Consider the following 18,873-nt stretch of genomic DNA (forward strand, 5'->3'; position numbering starts at 1 on the left):
AGCGCTGGTGGAGTGGTTCAAGTAGGAGTGGCCGAGGAGCTGGCAGCCTGCTTTGCATGAATCGTGGACTCCCCAAGTTAGTGGCTTGCAGCTTCGATATTTCCTGTCAGCCGCGCAGACAGAGCCGAGGCGAGGGCGGAGGAGGCGAGGAGAGGGATGGCAGAGAACAGCTCCGAGACAAGCGGCTCCGTTCACCGGAGATGTTTGGCCCATTCTCCGGCGGAGAGAAACATTTCAGCTGGCGTCGGGGCGTCCAAATGGATTCGACTCAATGTCGGCGGGACGTATTTTTTAACAACGAGACAGACGCTGTGTCGAGATCCAAAATCATTTCTGTACAGACTGAGCCAAGCTGACCCCGAGCTCGACTCCGACAAGGTAAATGCTAAGCTAGTTGAGCTAGTTAGGAGCGCAGTTGGTAAACTCCAATTTATTTTCAACTAAATTCGCTTGTATGTACTGACGACACTGTGAATAAATTAGAAGGGCTAGTGAGTGCGCTTATCTGCTTGCTAAAACAGTTTACACGTTTGGAAAAATCAGTCTTTATCAAGATACTAAGTGCTAACTCGATTTTTTTTTTGTTGCGGCTAACTAGCATTAGCCCGCTAAGCTAGCTAGATTCCGACAGTCACCACATGACATACGATCTCGCTGCTAGCTTGCGTGTGTTTCTTTTAACAAGATAAGTTAGCAGGTGTTGTGGTTACATAAGCGTACTGTTTAAATTATTGAACCCTTAAAAAAAAAAGCGGCGGGGCAGGGCTGTGGCTAACAGTTTATGCGGCTTTTCCAGTGAAAATATCAAGTCGCCTCTGTAGTTGGAAACTTTCCCCCATCCGAGGCCGTTGCATGGCGTTGCACTCATCGAGGTGTCAAATGTCAAAAACCGTAGTAACTGTTTACAGCAGTCTCATTTTTCTCTTTACCTGGACTGTGTTAACAAACAAATATCACATTGTCAATCTTGAAATGGACAATGTAAGCAGGGCTGCAGATGATATTTAAATGAAGCTTTGGGTGGGTTATTTCCTTAAGATTTGACAGTCAAATAAATATAGCAAGGCTACATCAGTTCATCAGTTGAAGTTTTTTTTTTTTTATGGCTGTTGAGTAATCATCCAGTAGCTAAAATCTCAGACAATATATTAAGATATATTAATATGCTTTCTGATTCTCCACCCATCCATCTACAGATTGTGATGTCTAGGCATTGGTGTTATAATGAACTACAAATGTAACATACATATTGCTCTTGTGGGGTTTACTTGTTCCTTGGTTGTGTTTGCTCTGCAGCACTCAGTCTTTGTGCTCTTGGTGAGACTCCCCTAATTAGTACGTAAGTCATTGCCAGGTGGGGTGAGGTGCTGCTGACAACTGAGAGCTCCGGATGAAGTCACTCATCTCCCTGCATGACCCTGATGCTCCAGGCTTCTGTCTGTTTGTCCATCTGCCCACTTAAACAGCAGAATGCGTGCTCGCTTTAAGGCCCCTCAGCGCTGTCAAACACAATGTATTAGTGTCTGTATACATAGCGTATTGTGCTCTTGTTTTTCCGCCTTCATTTTACTGCCCCATTATTCATTGTTCGCATCTACTCACAAATTTTAATCTTAACCCCTGCCCCCCTTTATGCTAAGCCGAGACCGAGGCTCATCTCGTATTTTAATGCAAATATCTTAATCTCTGAATAATCAGCTTGCTTTTTTGTCAGTTTATCCTCCACGAGCAAGGGATCAGTCCATCTCAATCCCTTGTCTTAAGTGTGTATCACACTCTCAAGCCATCTCCGTACCTCTCTCTTGCAGGCCACCCGGTTTAAGATAACTCCCACTACAGGGCAGGTTATTACTAGATAACATTTCACTCGTCTTAAACTATTTGTGTTGACATAATTTCACCTTATGTGCAACTGAGCCCAGAAAGCTATGTCTTTGTGTTACTTATCCCTGCATGTGAATAGGAAGCCCGTCAGACTGACAGATCAGTAAAGAGCTCTTTTTTTTTTTTTGGACGAATGCAGTATTGTGTTTCCCAGCCAAGGAAATGAGTGGTTCAGTTCTCAGTCACGCAGGCTGACGTGCTTCAGCAGGACTCTTGAGGAGAACTGCATTATTCATGTTGTTGACTGGAGCTTGTTTTGCACATTGGGGTAGACCAGAGAGAAAGTGGAGGAAGTGCTGTCACGTGCACAGCCATAACAGCTGGTCGTCCTGTATTTATAAGTCATCTTTTTTAATTGTTTATCCCCGAATTGACAAATGCGGATCGCTGCTGTCAGGTTGGAGTGATGCTGATGTTACCAGGTTTGTAAGGATGAAGTGACCAACTGATGCTGGTCGGTGTTGCTATCAAAACTGCCCAGTCAACGAGCTGAGGGATGCACTTCTGTCCCATTGGCAGACTTTTGCTCTCAAAGTACTCAGCTCAGGACCACTCTAGCAGAGCCCCAGCTTTCTAGCTTTGAGAGCTGCATCAATTTTTCAAGCAATCCATCACAAAGGATTCTTGTTCTTTCAACATCTTTTTTTTTTTTTTTTCATATTCATATCCATTTGCTGCCTGCAGAACTACTCTCTGCGGCATGTGTGAGAGAAATATGGCTGCATTTAATGCCTGTTTCAGGTTGTGTGTCATGCCTGAGCACACTGTGGGAGGCGACGTAAATATTTAACAGTGATATCGTCTCCTCCTGCACTGTCTTCTCGCAGTAAGTGCTCAACAGGACACTGCAGAGTGCCACTGACGAATAAGAAGCGACTCAAGTCTGATTTTATCACCTTTATCAGTCGAAAGCATCTTTACTCACAAAATCCAGGCACCTAAAAGTGATCATTGAGTTGTGTTGCAGTAGATTAAAGCGTTGTCAGAAGGTATTTTACCCCGCACTGAACTCAGTCATTGCATCGAGCTTCTCTTTATATTACAGTGCACATTTCTAGGTCTGTCTAGAGAAAGCTCTGGGTTGCAGTGATTTTCCTGGTTTGCCAGCATCGCTGTGGAGCTTTACTTGACTGCCTCTCATCATGACAGCAAAGCTTTTAGGGGACTTAAAAGGAGCTGCTCATTTACTGCCAAAAACACTCCTCAGTCATAAATTGTTCTGCAAAATGCACTGACAGTGTTGCTTTGCAGAGTTGAAAATGGTAAAAAGGCGAGAAGTTCCTCCCAGCCTTGGTGTAAGGTCATGACTCGAATTCAGACGTCAGTGTCAAATATTTTGAAATAGGAGACGGTTTCACATAATATAGCCTTGACGTGATGTGTGTATTATTTAAAAGATGAAGGCCTAGTTGACTATGCCATTACTGCCTGTATTCCAGAGGGACTCCTGGCTCCTGCTCTACAAGGATCTGACTTCCACTTGGCTAAGTAGCTACAGTCATGTGACTCAGAAGATCTACTGCAACATCTTTAAGCGCTGTGTCTGCTAGGGGCTTGTACACCAACTCGGCTCATGAAGGCAGAGCAGCATTTGATAATGTCTCCATTCTTGTTATTCTTGGCCTGAGCGATTTGGAATGGCTTCGCATGACAGTGTTAATTGTTTTTCTCTCCTGCTGTTGCCGCCTTTTCTCTCATAATTACGGATAACCAGCTGGTATATTTAGTAAAAGTCTGTATGAAATGTAGCAATCAATGTCTTATGTTGTTGCTGAATTCATGAATGGATCTGTTGCAGAGCTTAATGCACACCCATTGTTGTCCTCAGAAGCAAACATGCAGGGACGTGTTATTTTTTTTGTTGACTTTCAGTATTAATGTCTGCATAAAGCCTTTTTGGACATCATGTGCTCGAAGGGCGGGTCACCGCGGTGCTTCCTGTGGGAGGATATGTATTGTAGGAGAAGAATGATAAGGTTCATACACCACACTTCCCTTCGCTGTGAAGCCCACCCATCTGATTGGCTTTTGTTTATCTAAATTTGAACTTGTCTGTGGTTTGAATCTAGTCATGGTTAGGCCTGCTTCGGCTCTTGTTGCTGTATATACACAAACGTTTGCAGGCCAAAAACACCGTGTCGCATGTCTTGTCTAGACATGCGGACCTATTTGTGGCGGTTGTTGTAGGCGGTGATGGCACTTGTCAGTGTATTTGCTATAAATGTCATGTCACCAGTTGGTTTCGGTGGTTATAAGCCTTGTATTTTTGCTTTATACACGTTTATAAGGTGTAACTGAGGTCTCTAGCTTTTCACCAATATTAGAAATTTCCTGGTCTTTAACAACCTTTAAATTCACATGTGTCAAGATAGTTTTCCTCATCATGACAGTTGTACTACACAGAGATGGTGAACTTTCTCTGGCTGCACTTCCAGCCTTCTAATTCAATAAATTTCTCCACCTCTTTCCTGCCCGTCTGCAGCACATCCCAGCAGCAGCCATTCTCCTATTCCCTGTGTTCCCACCCCTCTGTTTGTTGCCCAGTGCTCCCCAGCCTGGGCCCCCAGAGACACAGCCTTTTGTTTTTAATTAAAAACACTGTCCTCTTTGTGCACACGGGCCCGTATCCGAGCCCCCATCATCATCATCATCTCTATCTGAACTGGGTCACTGTCACCCCAAGTCCCCCATACAAACATGTGCACCCAGAGGACCACCTCCATTGAGCTGAGGGTTTTCATATAACAAGCAGCAGGTCAGCAAGTTTACAGAAGCGTAGACGACACTAGTTATCCGTGTTTCATCTGTGGTAGTGAACCAATGTTCTTCTGTTAAAGCTGCTCTTAGATTTCAATGTGTGAGCGCATCCAGTTTATTTGCATATTGCGTTTGACCTTTTTCACAACAGATATTGTGACTTGTCATTCTAAGATGAGCACAGGTGTTATTAATAACATTAAAGCTGTCCATGTTATTCTGGTCTCTCAGCGCGACAGTGAGCATGTGAAACAAAAGCAGCTAAATGGAATTCAGCCCTTATTAGTTTAGTGTAGTCCTGTGCTCTTCTTACTGGGATCGGTCACATTGTTTTCTGAGACAAATGCCGCACAGGTATGCTCGTAGTGCTTTACAACTCATCCAGGTTTATTTGATCCAGACAGGGAACGCTTCCCACCAAAACTATGTCAGTAATGTTTTTATGATATGTGCCTTAATCTTTGGGCTTGTTTTCCCTTTTTGAAATACAAAAGAGGATATTTTCTGCTCCTTATATGTTCCCAAACTGTCATCTAGTAATCGCAGTAAAGGTGAGACTAAAATTGAGTAGATCTTTCATCAGAGGAGGGTGTTCTGGCAGCGAGACACGGGTATACCTAGTTCCATTTTTAATTGCAGTCACAGAGCCATCGTTAATGTTGTAACTTCCACTTGTGCTTCTCCTGCTATAACAAGTCAAAATGCCTGCTGTGAAAAAGGCTTACACATGTGTTCAGCCAATGCACTGGTGCCAGCAAAGGTTCCTGTTTTTAATATTTGTTCAGAAAGCAAAGTGCCATGTATATAAGAAGATTTTTAACAGGGGATAACCAGTGATGCTTCCCAGACAAAAATATAAGGATGTCTGCAGTGTTCAGGGTAAATTACTGTAACGCTAAAACATACTTCATTTTTAAATGAACAAAAGAAATACATTTTGGAAATTGGATGTTAGAGCAGTAATGCATTTTTCAGTGTTTAGCCATGGGTGGTGCATCGTAGGATTTTTGTCTCTTGATATATTATTGATATACTGGTTCCAAATATAGATATTTTTATTAAAACATGAAGGCACTGTAAACAGAGTCTGATGTCAGCTGGATAAAGTGAATGTAGGTTAGCTAACCTGCACTGAAGAAGAAGTACCTAACAGGGAAAGTGGCAGACAGTGAGTGAAAAGTCATTATTAGGACTGCACGTTATCAAAATAGAAAAATATTAATACACACCCACATATGCAGCAAATACATATATTAATTCTGCTTTCTGCCTCTTTAGGGGTACCTTGTCTTCTAAAATTACTCAGATATCGCGATGTCTAATACTTGAATGTCTTGCAATGTATCAAGTGTCGCACAATATATCATTATACCGTTGTTATTGTGGGTGACGCACTTTGAAAGTGTCCTATTGGGAGTGATTCTGTGACTTCCAGCCCTGTTCAACACCGTGTAGGGACTTTGTCAAAGGATTTGGTCACAGGTGGTCATTGGCTAGACAGAAATGGAAACATTTAGTGTACCTCGGGTTTTACTTCGCACGGAGGAAAAAAGAGAAGCCAGGGTTTAAGCTTAACATAACATGTGAAAGTCAACAGTGCCACATGTACCTGTGCTTAAACTCCAACGACTATGGAAGCGTAAGAAAGTGGCACTGGGCACTGAGACCCGAATAGAGCTCCACTGGGCTCCGGTGGAGTATTTTTGCCATGAAAAAGAGGTCAACCAGCCAGGAGGCCTCAGATTCATTACAAAAGCGAAGCGCTGGGACATTGTCTCATTATTGTAAAGATTAATGGGTTTTGAGCTGAATCCATCTTTAGCCGAGGAAACTAACTACGAACGTACACGTGCCTGTCAGTGAGGGCTTGGCTGCGTGTTTGATTTTGGTCGTGGCCTGGAGTGTGTGACGACATTGCTCTGTTCTTAAGTAAATAATGTCACAAGTTGCATCAACCTGCAGTGCTGCTTCTTTGTCGAGATTGCTTCTGAAGCCATGTACTCAGCTGATGCAAAGTCAAACATCCTTTAGCATTTGAGGATTAGTACAACATTTGCTTAAGGCCTTTCCTCTGTGCTGAGTATTTTACTAAATGTCACGCACATTTGACTCACCAAACGTCACATTGAATTAAGCAACTTTCAGATGTAACTTGATGTTGGACAGCTGTACAAACTGGCTTTCATATTATGTGTGAGGCCAATTATCTAACAGACCAGACTCGGCTAATTTTTGGTCGTAAGCCAAGGTGCTTTCTCTTGGTCCCCTTGGTGGATTCGGCCTGCTGTTCCAAAATCTTTTTCTGTTCTGCTCTAATTGTTTTAGCCTCCTCTTCCCCCATGAGACAGAGACGGCCTAATCACAGTACTTACAGAAATAGGGGAATACCCAGCGGTTGTGAAGGAATCAGGATAAAACCCAAGGCCTGTGGGAATAGGGAAGTGATATCCCAAAGCGGTTATATGTGTGACTCTGCACGCGCATGTCTTCTCAACCACGGTGGAGATTATCAGCACAGGAGCTGACCTGGTAATTCTCATCCCTCGAGTTTTGTTCACTGATGCGCACTGGGGGGGTTTTTTCCACTCAGATTATGTTTCGATTAAGGTGTACGCCTGCTCATTGAAAGAGTCATTTTAAAGAAGCAGTGTCGTTTTAGGAAATCCAGTCGTTTCACCTTTGTAGGGCAATCGTAGAAATACAGAAATGTCTGCTTGTTCTTTTTAAAATCGTAAACTGAGACTGAGTGCCAGTATTTTCCGATTAATTTCATCTTTCTTCTTTTTGCCTTTCAGGATGAAACTGGTGCCTATCTCATAGACAGAGACCCCACATACTTTGGGCCAGTGCTGAACTACTTGAGGCATGGCAAACTGGTGCTCAACAGGGACTTGGCAGAGGAAGGTAATGTCTCTGTGGAGCGTAAAGTAGTGTTTATGATAAACGCATTGTAAACCATCTCCGGTTTAGTATTTGTTTACAACATTTCCCTTTATAATAGTTGATTTGAATAATCTAAATGCTAATGTTTTGATATCTAAATAATAAAGATGGTAGTTGTTGCAAAGAGATAAAGGCAAATTAGTAGAAGGCACACCTCTGGCTTGGTCTTCTCTGTAGTGCAGGGAATTCAATCTCCCCGACATCCAACTTATTGAACAAATAAGTCAATTCCCACACACATATCACCACCGCATTGATTACTTGCATCAATTTCAGCAGTAAAATGGAAAAATGTTTACAAGGAGGCAGGATATAGAATGGCTCTTGACAAATCCTCAAATCAGCGAAAAGACTACAAGCCAGACGAGTCCATCTCTATGTAAGATACCACAGTACATATATATATATTTTACATAAAGCACACTGGTCAATTGCAAAAAGTCTTTGTTTTATCAATAAGGGATGAGGGCAATCCATTTGAGCTGCCTACATGTCCACCCACATCTTGGTTAACAGAATTCAAGTGCCGTAGAAATAATTTGGTTGGTCAGACAAGTGCACTTTTAGATTCCAACACATTGTGCATCTTTGCAAATTCCAAAGTGTATGTGATTTTTTTTTATTTTTTTCTAAGCAAATAAACCTGATCTTAAGGAGTAGCAGCACACTATACCTGCTTGGGGAAAAAAAAGTTTCCTATTTCCTGTTTTTAGGTGTGTTAGAGGAAGCCGAATTCTACAACATCACATCATTAATAAAGCTCATCAAGGACAAGATCAGGGAACGCGACTGCAAAACATCACAGGTATAAGTTTTCTGTCACGCTTAAATGATGACATTCCTTAAAAATGAAATAAGTGAGTTGTGTCGATTACATTTGATGTACCACACTGTGTAATTGCTTAGTGTTTTTTTCTCATGCGTTCATCCGTGTCTTCAGGTTCCAGTGAAGCATGTGTACCGGGTGCTGCAGTGCCAGGAGGAGGAGCTGACACAAATGGTGTCAACCATGTCTGACGGCTGGAAGTTTGAGCAGGTAAATCTCTTCTCGCAGGGCCACAGCAGCAATCCTCCTTTCATGTGCTTCACCCACCCCGCTATGCTCACGTTGACCCAGAAAGTCCAATCCTCAATGTTGGAAATGGATAAAAAAAAAAGCCAACAGCAAATCACATCTTTCTCAATGTCCGCATACATGATCCGGGCATCCCTTCTGTGCTCTGATTGGTTGTTGCAGCTTGTCAGTATAGGTTACGGGCGGGCCCACCAGTCAGAGTTTCTGCTGATTGTGTCAAGGGAGGTGAAGGGAGAGGAGTCTGCTTTGCCAAACAACAGCGGAGAGGTGTGTCCCACAAATTTCTGTCCACGGGCTGGTCACTGCATGGTCCCCATGTTGTCCATACACACCCCGTTGGCCATTGTTTGTCCCAAGTAGACACATAGCTGTTGGTTATTTTTTTTTAGTTGATTTCTTTTCAATGTTCATTTGTACTGCTTGCTCACCAGTGAGGCTAAGAGAACCTGACACCTTTTTGTTCTTGTCTGTGATTTAATTTTGTTTATTTTTTTGTTCATACTGCATTCACAGTTTGTAAGCCTGTCAGCAGCTTTCTCTGTTTTGCCTTGATGTAGACACTTGATTGTTTTTGGGGCTGTAACATAGTACTGGTTGTTGTTGTAGAGGTGAAATGTTTTATTTTTTTATTTTTTTCTGTTCTTCCAAGTTCATAATGTGCCTCTTAACTGGAATAGTCAAACATTAAAGTCCCTCTCAGGTCATTGATTAAGCCCCTAAAAACTCATCATTGTGCATCAAAGTAACTTAGAAGTTATTTAGAAGTTTTGTTTTTTTTAAAGGAAAATAATCCCTTCCTACTTTAAAATGGCTGAGATATAACTCTACACTGCTGTGTCCTCCTTTTGAATTTGCAGATCTATGAAGTCCCTGTCTCTTTCTCCACTCACTCCTCTGTAACTCAGTGCATCTCGAGTACACCAGTCTGCCTGAAACACAGAAGTCTGAGTCTGTGTTTTTGAGACTACCATCGGTACACTACAGTTTCAGGGTGGAACTACTCAGCCTTAGTGTTTACTGGTTATTTTGTTCATGATGCGTTCTTCCTGCGTATATATAAAAAAAAAAACGCCATATGGATATGTTAACAAGCTAAAAAGCCTAAAGCTCAAGCATCTGCCCAGGAGAGTCTTTTGGAGAGAAGAGCTTTAATTACCTACTACTGTTTTAAAGATTATAACAGACAGTTTGTTGTGTAACTGTACACTAAAAGTCATAAGATTTGGTGCATGTTGAACATCTTAGCGCTGTGACAAGTGGAATGGTTAGCTAGTTGAGGTTATTTGGTCAGTTTTTCTACACTGATGCCGAATGTTAGAGAGTTGACTTCACAACAACAAGTCTCTGGCAGCAGTGGCTAATGAGGCGATGCATGTCTGAACATGCACACCTGGGTACAGGCCATATACATGTAGCCTGCAGTACACACACTTAATATTCAACAGCAAAAGCAGATATTCAGAAGCAGGAATTGCTCTGTTCTTTTTTTTTTCTCCTCATGATTTTTAAGGCATGCATGCTGTTTGTTTTTAAGGATGCCTTTATTTGTCCTATTGTGTCTTTTCTGATGTTTATTTAAAGTAACAGGAATAGTTAAGTTACCAGAATTATTATTAGGATGTTTTGAAGGTGTCATTCGTAGGGTTTTCTGACACACTCCTTTTCCTGTAAGACAGTTTCTGACGTGTTGAGGTAAACATTAACCTGCTGTTGCAACTAGTAGTTTCTGTGATGTTTTCATTTGGTTGTACTTGGGTTGACCCAATCTCCAGTGAGTCTACACTGTTGTGACAGACAGAAACAAAGTAGAGAATGCAGCTCAGTTAATACTGTGTTGATTGTATTGAGCTCAAATAATTTGACGATGGAAGAAATGGAGGAAAATCTCACGTGCCGTCTACATCACACTAATACGAACAGTTGAGTCAAACAGCTTAAAAATGAAGTGATTGTCTGTGGTTCGGTCTTTACTTTGTAACAGATACTGTAGTTTTCAAAGCCTCAGTTGTACTTATTCACTTTAAACAACCCTGGTCCTTAAGTCAAATCCACCATTCCCCATTGATTTTCAACCAGCATGTTTGCTTCCTGTGGTCAAGTCCCTGCACTTGTGTATTGTCAGTAACTATCTACTGATCAGCCTTTTCTGTCTATAGTGTCTGTGCTGTTTTGTTTTGTTTTTTTCTTCATTATTTTATCTTCTGGTCCACTGATCATTTTTATTTCTATGTGACTGCTTCGATAACTCAGTTTTCCCTTTTCCCTCTGATTGTTTTATTTTTGGTTTCCTGCTTGTATGTCTGCAGGTCCTGAATTTTTTGTTTTTATAAATGTAATGACTTAATTCCCCACCCAGTTCAACTTAGCCTTTCTTGGTGTATTACTTCTCTAGTTGAAATTTTAAAGTGACACATCCTATTGCCCTAGGTGTACCATATAATTGTGAAACCATGGCCCTCCTGGGTTGACCAAGGATCTTTCATGTGTCATTCCCACCCTGTCCCACATTTTATGGCATTCTGCTTTGCTATCTATACACTAAAGGCAATAAATATGAGGTAACTAATCTTAAAAGCCAACTACAAAGTGAGAATTACAGAGATCATGCTTGGATTGGTCTGTACTATTTTGGGCTGTGTGTCTAATTCATAGAACGTGTCCTGTTTTGTCCATCTATAATAAACTGTCACAGCTTAAATTTAAGTTATAAAACCCTGTAGACTCTCTGCACTCCCATGTTTGGTTTCTTTTACATTAATTTCAGGTCTCCCTATTTTTGTTTTCCCAACATGAGTAACCCAGTTTTTGCCTCTACTCTGTGAGTCTAAAGCCAGTTCTTCCTCTGTGCTCTCTTCTCGTGTCTCTTTAGCTGGTCAGCATCGGCTCCTCTTACAACTACGGAAACGAAGACCAAGCCGAGTTCCTGTGTGTAGTCTCCAAGGAGCTGCACAATCAATCATACGGGACAAACAGTGAGCCCAGTGAGAAGGCGAAGGTAAGCGTGCGGAAAGGAGCGTTGAAAAGCCATCCGCAGCAAACAGCAGTGAAAGATGGCTTGTGCAGGATGTTTTTAAATGCGTTACATTTATGAACATGCCACCGGGGGGACTGAAAGCACCTCTAGTTTATTGATGAGAAATCCCAATGAAGGAGTGCTTTGTGAATATTCAGCCTCTCAGTTGGGGGAAAAAAGTGCCGGTATAACCTTGAGCAGTCAAAAAAAAGTAACTTAAAACGTATGAATTAAAGAAGACGTGAATTGCGGCATTTTATTACTGGCTGTTCCTGTTTGGATTTAGACATAAAGAGAGCTGTGTTCACTCCTGCACCACACAAAGGAGTTTCCCACTGAATTCACTCACTGTTAGGATGTATGTCATGGTACATTTAACCTAAATTCTAAACAGTGTAATCCATGCTAGGAGCATTAAGAGAGCAGAGGTCTGCAGATTAGGAGGGCGAGTGGCAAGGTCTGACCTTTTCTCAAAGGTTTGGGGAGTGATGCAGATAGAAGGCACACCCAGTGGAACCTAAGCTTGTCCACTGCAGGGAGCTACGCATTGTTACAGCTGTATTTATGATATTATTTTTGCTGTTTAGTAGATGATTAAACGTTGCCAGTGCATCTTTGAAGCAAGTAGAGATGTTGCTGTGATTATTTCCAGGGGCACCTTATCCAAACCAGCTTCCTAATAATGACTTGATTTACCCTCTGTATATTTTTACAGAGATTTGAAATTCTCTGCTCAAAAGCAAAACAACTGGACTTGGCAGGAAGGTGTCCTTGGATGTCATTTTTGAGTTTTGCATGTTTGTTAATAATGTTAATCCCCTCTGCACATAACCATTAGTTTTATTTTTTCACCTTGTTCTCCTTCCCAACTTTTGACACCTTCATTCATTTCCATTGTTTTACAACACGCCTTTTTTGTCTTCTTCTGTGCTGTCTGCATGCTTCATGTTGCTCAGAGCGAGGACGAAGAGACGGATTATGAAATGAATGACTCTGATTAGGGTTGAGCACTTATGACTCACTGGTGAGCGCTCAACTGCTCGTAGTCCCTCCACCACCACCACCACCAGACCTCCTTAGTTTGTCCTTCTTCCTTTTCCACTCTCCTTGATGCATTTAACGCTCCCTTTTTCACATTTGCTTTCAAAGACAGTAAGAGCTGATATAAGGTACTTAACACCAAAGTCAAGTGACAGAATCCAGGTTGGAAATCAGCTTTGGAAAAACGCGTGTGCGAGCCAAAGCTAAATCAAAAGCCAGATGGCTCCTGCTGAGACTGGAGACTTTGTAGCAGGTGAAGCTCTCTTTGAAACCAGATGGGAAGAGCTCCATTTGTTTCCGACCCTTGTAATTATTGACATGCTCACAGCCTTGGTTAATGGAGGGCATGCTGAATCATCAGCTGCTGCATTTTGACTCATTCTCCCAGAGAATGACTTTGAATGGGAAGGATGGACTGATGTGCTCCCTCCACCACTTCTCTGTCAGAACTAGCAGTAGTCTGTATTTATGTACGTATTTTTAAAATCAGACCACTAATAAACTGTCCGTCTCTAAGCTTTTCAGAATAACAAATTGGTAGTGAAAGTGACCACTTGCCTTATGACTTCCATGCCATATCGCCCAACACTAAAACTACAGTCAGATTGCTGTATATGTATGTTTTTTTTTTGCTCATATGTGACTCATCAGTTTTAAATAACACCATGTAAACAACACATATCACTTGGAATCTCCCTTTTTTTTTTCAATACTGGTTTGGGCCACTTCCATTGAAGAAACACTGAATCTGAAAGAGCTGCAGTATAAATGCCGAAATGATGATTACGACTTTTTGATCCATATTGGGTTCGTAATTATCACAATTACTCATTGATTCTTAAGGGAAAAGAATCTTTATTTTACATCTTTGCATCAAAATGAAACTTAAAAAAAAGGTTCTTCTTCATTTAAAACTTGCTCGCTTGCTGAACATAGTAAAAGGCACTATAATTTACCAGTATCCCCTAAACGCCTCATATGCAGCCTGCAGTAGATGTTAACGAGGTGGCTGTGCACAGAGAAGCCTCCAGTCTCTCCTTTTAATTGCTGCAGCACATCAGCTCCATCAGGTGTGTGACCAAGGATGCATTTTAACTGTTGAAATCATGTTCTTTAAATTATAAGAAGCCAAAATTATGATTGGGATTATTAATTCATTAATTGGACAGCCCTTGCAGCTGAGCAAGAAATCCAAATTAAGCACGAAGGCTTGCACCAAAAACAAAACCTAATTTACTTGTGGTTTGATTCTTTCAAATGTTCACTTTACAACATATGTGATGGTGGCCTAAAAGCCACTAGAAGCGCGATGAACCAGCGTTCAAGCATTACGTGGTAATATTCTAGCAGCCTGTCTCTCCAGTACCAAGGTTTGTTCTGCCTGACGAGGTTTCCAAATTTATGAGTAAACTGCATAAAGGAACTCTGTTTTTCATTCTTTCACTGCTTTCACTCATGCACGTTCCTTTTCTCTGCACCCTATTCAGTGTTTGTTTCGCCCACCGCATAGTGTAAATGTATGAGTGCTCTTGGCTGGGAGAGAGTAATCACTGTGGCAAGAACACATGCTTCTGTGGGGGGGGGACTATAAAAGCAACTGTGACTACCGAAATGCTGGAGGCAGCGTAGTGTCAAGTACTGAGTGACTTTCAGACCATGTTCTATGATGTGTTTTTGTTCATTGTGTTTTTTTTTCCCCCTTCCATCTCTGCAGATTCTTCAGGAAAGGGGTTCCCGGATGTGAAAGGGACTCAGTATTATGAGCTCCAGGTGTTATGATGCAAACATATCATCTTTGTGGAAGAACGTTTGGCACAATGGAGATTTAAAGAGGGGGGGGTTGTGCATTTATTTTGTGTTTTCCCTCCACTTTAGTTTTTATTTCTTAATGTAAATAAGTCTGTTTACTGACAAGTTGTGCCTGTACATTTAAACTGGACCATTTTGAATTAGCGGCAAGTTTTTCTTTTCTTTTTTTTTTTCTAATTGAAAGTAAGGAATTGTAATCTTCAAATGTTTTATGCTATAAAATATGGCCGTCATCATATAAGGCCAATGATTCTCTCAGGGTCATCTATTGAGTTAATTCTTATATCCTCCAACTCAAGGGTCTGGTAAGGGATCAGTATGGTCTTTATTACTCTGAGTATCAAAAAACAGAATCATTGTTTAGAGATGTTAAGAAGGGAATTGTGCGTTTACTTGTTAAAGAGTTAGGCTATTAAATATGAAATGCACCCCAAAAGCAAAATGTTTATCCAAAGATTTGAAACAGTTTTACTGAGATTTGTGATCATGAGGATTCCAACTACCCAACACACATTTTGAGAGACGCATTTGAGGAATCATTTTAGTTTCACTTGATTTTTTTTTCCGGTCGGTATACATTGTCAGAAAGGACAGTAATGTACAAGGAACGCTTTGAACAACAATGTCACTGTGATTTGACTGTGTCAGTAATGGGGCATTAGCTACATAAAGAGGGCTTTTATTAGTGGTGAGGAAATAACGGATATAATAAAATGCCATTTGAATATGGATCAAGCCAAATTTTGAGATGGAAATATCTACTGCCTATGGTAATGTCATGAAGTTAAGTACTTTTTAAAATACCTGTACTATAAATGAGAGCATTGTGTGTCTTGCAGCCTTAGTTACCCAACTACTAGGGCTGTAGTCAACCAAAGAACATCTTGGTCGACTGAAATAGTACCTATTCTTCAACCAATCTCTTAGTAGCAGAGAATAAAATCAGCCACAGTGCACTGAGGGAATTCTACCTGCTAGCCTTATTAGCCTAAATAAATTACAAATAAACATAAAATGCTGATATTTTAAGCTTATTAAGCCACTTTAAGCTTATTATTTTATACTAAAATGGAAACAACAGACTTGAAGCCGACAGCGTACACCTGCCCTCATTCATGTTTTCTGAAAATTGAACTACATCGGCTGATGATTCAGCACAAGAACGCGAGAAATATACTGCAGACAAGTTAGCCTATTGTTTGTAGATTATCTGCCATGTTGGTTGTTGCAAACTACTGTTTGCAAAGTTTACACTCGACTTTATGGCTATTCGTTTTAACACAAATGCAGCCACACTGACGACTTCTTTGACATGGCATTAACTAACTGAGGCCGCTGATGTAGCCATTTTCTCCTTATGAAAGTAACACTGGCGATTCTCTTACCGTTGAGAATTTGGTTGGATGAGAGCATATTGACCAACCAGTCGACATGGAGACTACAGCCCAACCACAGACACCTTTGTGCTGTGGGATTAAGTTATTATATTTTCAGGATACTTGTGTGGAGATAAAGATGACTGCAGTTTCTGCACAATTGTGGTGGTGCAAAGAACTAAAATGGCTCTCCGAAGTGATCTTAAATTATATAAAGCTGTATTGTTTTAAACTTCTGATTTAGTTGGAGGCCTCCTCATGTTCATAAATCTAAAGTCAACTGCCAAAAAACATCAAGTGTTTCAAATGTGAATTCTGTTAAAAAGTGAGAACATTTTTTTTTCATCGTCAGTGTCCAACAATGTCCTGTTCCCTGTCTGGAAAAAAATGTCCTCAAGACAATGGGGACTTTTTTTTCTTCTTCTCCCCGCTGGCATCTGAGTTCTCCTTTACTCATTTTTTTCATATGTTTTGAGGGAACATCTTGTTTATGACCTTTTTTTCTTTTTTCTTTTTTTTTGTGGGGAGGTATTTGTGGTGTTTGGGGGACTGGAACTGTTTGAAGATGGTGGTGAAGGACTTTCTGTTCATATCAAGAGGATTTTGTTTTCATGTAAATAATCCAAATTCAATATTAATATTTAACTCTTAAGACAACTGCACGTTTTGTACACTGTATAGAAAACGACTTCGAAATGGAAGTTGTTTATACTGGATCTTTAAAAATGAGAAAATCTTGACAATGTTAACTTCTGTTTTGCATTGTTTGTACAGGAGATTTCTGAGTTGGGGTTTGAAACAGCTGATGCTGAATACAGTGTCTTTCACTGAGAACATGCCTGGAACATGTTTTGATAACCAATAACAAAGCTATACTTGGCTGGCTATGAAGTTGACTGTTACATTTAAAAACAAATGTATTTTTTCTTGCAGTGTGATAGATTCTTCTTAGCATTTTGAATTGTGTAGATTTCGTACACAGCATTACAAGCACTACAGTGGAAAACACTGCACATTGCTTACAGCCTGTAATGTTGTTAATGTAAATACTGCATTTTAGAACACTTTTTTTAATAGAAAGTTGTTTTCAGGTTTGATGTGTGGTTTTGATAGGTTGGATATTTCATTCACAAATAATCATTTAGTGTTGCCTTTTTCCCAGTGACCAAAATCCAATGTCTTATGTGTATTGTACACATTGATCTTAGTGTCAGGGATGAGTAAACTTTTCTTAATGCTGGCACACTTTGTACATATAGACTTGTTAACGACACACAAACCTCCATTTACTCACATGTACACGTATACACTTGACTAAAATGGTTTTTATATTGTCGAGGAAACAAGTATGGATGCATGTTTTTGAAATTAATATACACACACACATATATATATATAAATATATGAACACAAACACACACAAGGGCTTTTAAAGTGCAAAATTTGAGATCTGCAAAGAGGTTCAATCAAAGTAGACTGGATTTCCTGCCAGAGCTAGGCTATGTTTACATTTGCTATAGTATTCTGAAGCCTTCCAATTATGTACTGTCTTGCACTCCCTCACACGTTAACCTACGTCTGACTTGTGTGACTGCACCAATGGCAACTAGCACTCCCCATGAGCTGATAATCACTCTGACTGATGTTAAGATACTCCATCCGTTTTTAACAGCCATTGCTTGAGCGTTGCAGACAATCTCGCTTCCCACCCCTTCCCCGATGGTAGTAAAATACTCGTTTTTAATAGGATGAAACTTAACCTGCTCAGAGCTAAGGTTTATTTGAGTCTTTTGGGACTTTTTTTTTCTTCTTCTGTGATTTAAAGTGTTTTTGTGTTTTGATTTGCTTGGTTCAGCTGTAACCTCGTTTGGTATACTCTGGTCTGAGGTGTTTAAACCCCTCTACTTTAGCAGCTACATTACATTTAATGCCCTTCACAAAACAGGTTGTCTGGTCGAGTATCTGGCATTGATAATCTTTCATGTGATGGACAAACTTATCTAATCTGTAGCCTAATACTTTTAAGTGCCCAGTTTGTTTTTGCATTCGAGTCATAAACCACAGACCACTGTAATGCATGATTGATGATGATCACACTTGTAATCAGAGGGAATGAATGTGTCATTTTTCCTCAATCTAACAATTACATTAATAAGGTTCTCATATCACTACATAGATCACTTCTATACGATCTTATGCAATGTTAAAAATGTACAAACTAAGTATGGGGGTTAAGGGGATAGATCTACATGGTCTTGCATAAGGTAAACCCAATAAAAATGTTGTCATTCATATCTGTGTGTGTGTACATTTATTTTTGCACGTGTTCTTATCTCCTCGGACTATAACTAATTTTAATGTGTTCGCGTTGTTTCTACAACATCAGTAATTACATGAATACATGATACCGGAGGGCTCTTGCGCTTGTACAGACTGGCAATAAACGGATAAGTCGTGACAACAAATGATGAGTTTTGAGCGACCTCTTGTGTCAGGTCCTCAAAACTCGTTATTGTGGCTGAGTAGCCTGAAAATATGCCTGTTTAAATTCAGGTGAAATATTTTTTTTTATTCGTTATTTTATTTATATTTGACCATAAAAGGTGTTCGAAAATATGCATATTACAGACGAAAAGCACACCGGGGTGTAACCGTAAGTATTTTGTGATTGTACAGGTAACGTTTTTGGATTTGTCCGACATGTTTGTTTGGGTTAACGGTCTGTAGTCTGGACAAAGACGATATATAGGAGAAGATAGAAATCCGCGTCGTCGTTTTAATGAGATACGTCGCGCCTGTTCCAGTGTAGGAAAGGCGAGAAGCGTTTTATTAATTTCAAATGGCTATAAACGGTTAAAATAAACAAGATACTCCTGAAGTGAAACATAGCGCATCCTTTCGCGTATTTCCGGCGCCTTTTTAAAAACACTTTTTGAACAGGTAATGTAGACAAGTCTCGGCGCACAGGGGAAGAG

At 40.5% G+C, this 18,873-nt stretch overlaps 1 protein-coding gene across 1 annotated transcript; it reads left to right on the plus strand.

Annotated features, from left to right (window-relative positions):
* The first annotated feature begins 56 nt into the window (after nucleotides 1–56).
* On the plus strand, nucleotides 57–18,190 carry LOC103373732 (BTB/POZ domain-containing protein KCTD5). Its single transcript, XM_008303697.1, is given in 7 exon segments — nucleotides 57–118; nucleotides 120–378; nucleotides 7,437–7,545; nucleotides 8,298–8,389; nucleotides 8,525–8,620; nucleotides 11,529–11,654; nucleotides 14,428–18,190. Coding segments are annotated over 7 exon segments (774 nt in total). The 3' UTR covers nucleotides 14,458–18,190.
* The last annotated feature ends 683 nt before the right edge of the window (nucleotides 18,191–18,873 follow it).

The sequence above is a fragment of the Stegastes partitus genome, unplaced genomic scaffold (assembly GCF_000690725.1).
Source record: "Stegastes partitus isolate 25-593 unplaced genomic scaffold, Stegastes_partitus-1.0.2 Scaffold2052, whole genome shotgun sequence".
Lineage (NCBI taxonomy): Eukaryota > Metazoa > Chordata > Actinopteri > Pomacentridae > Stegastes > Stegastes partitus.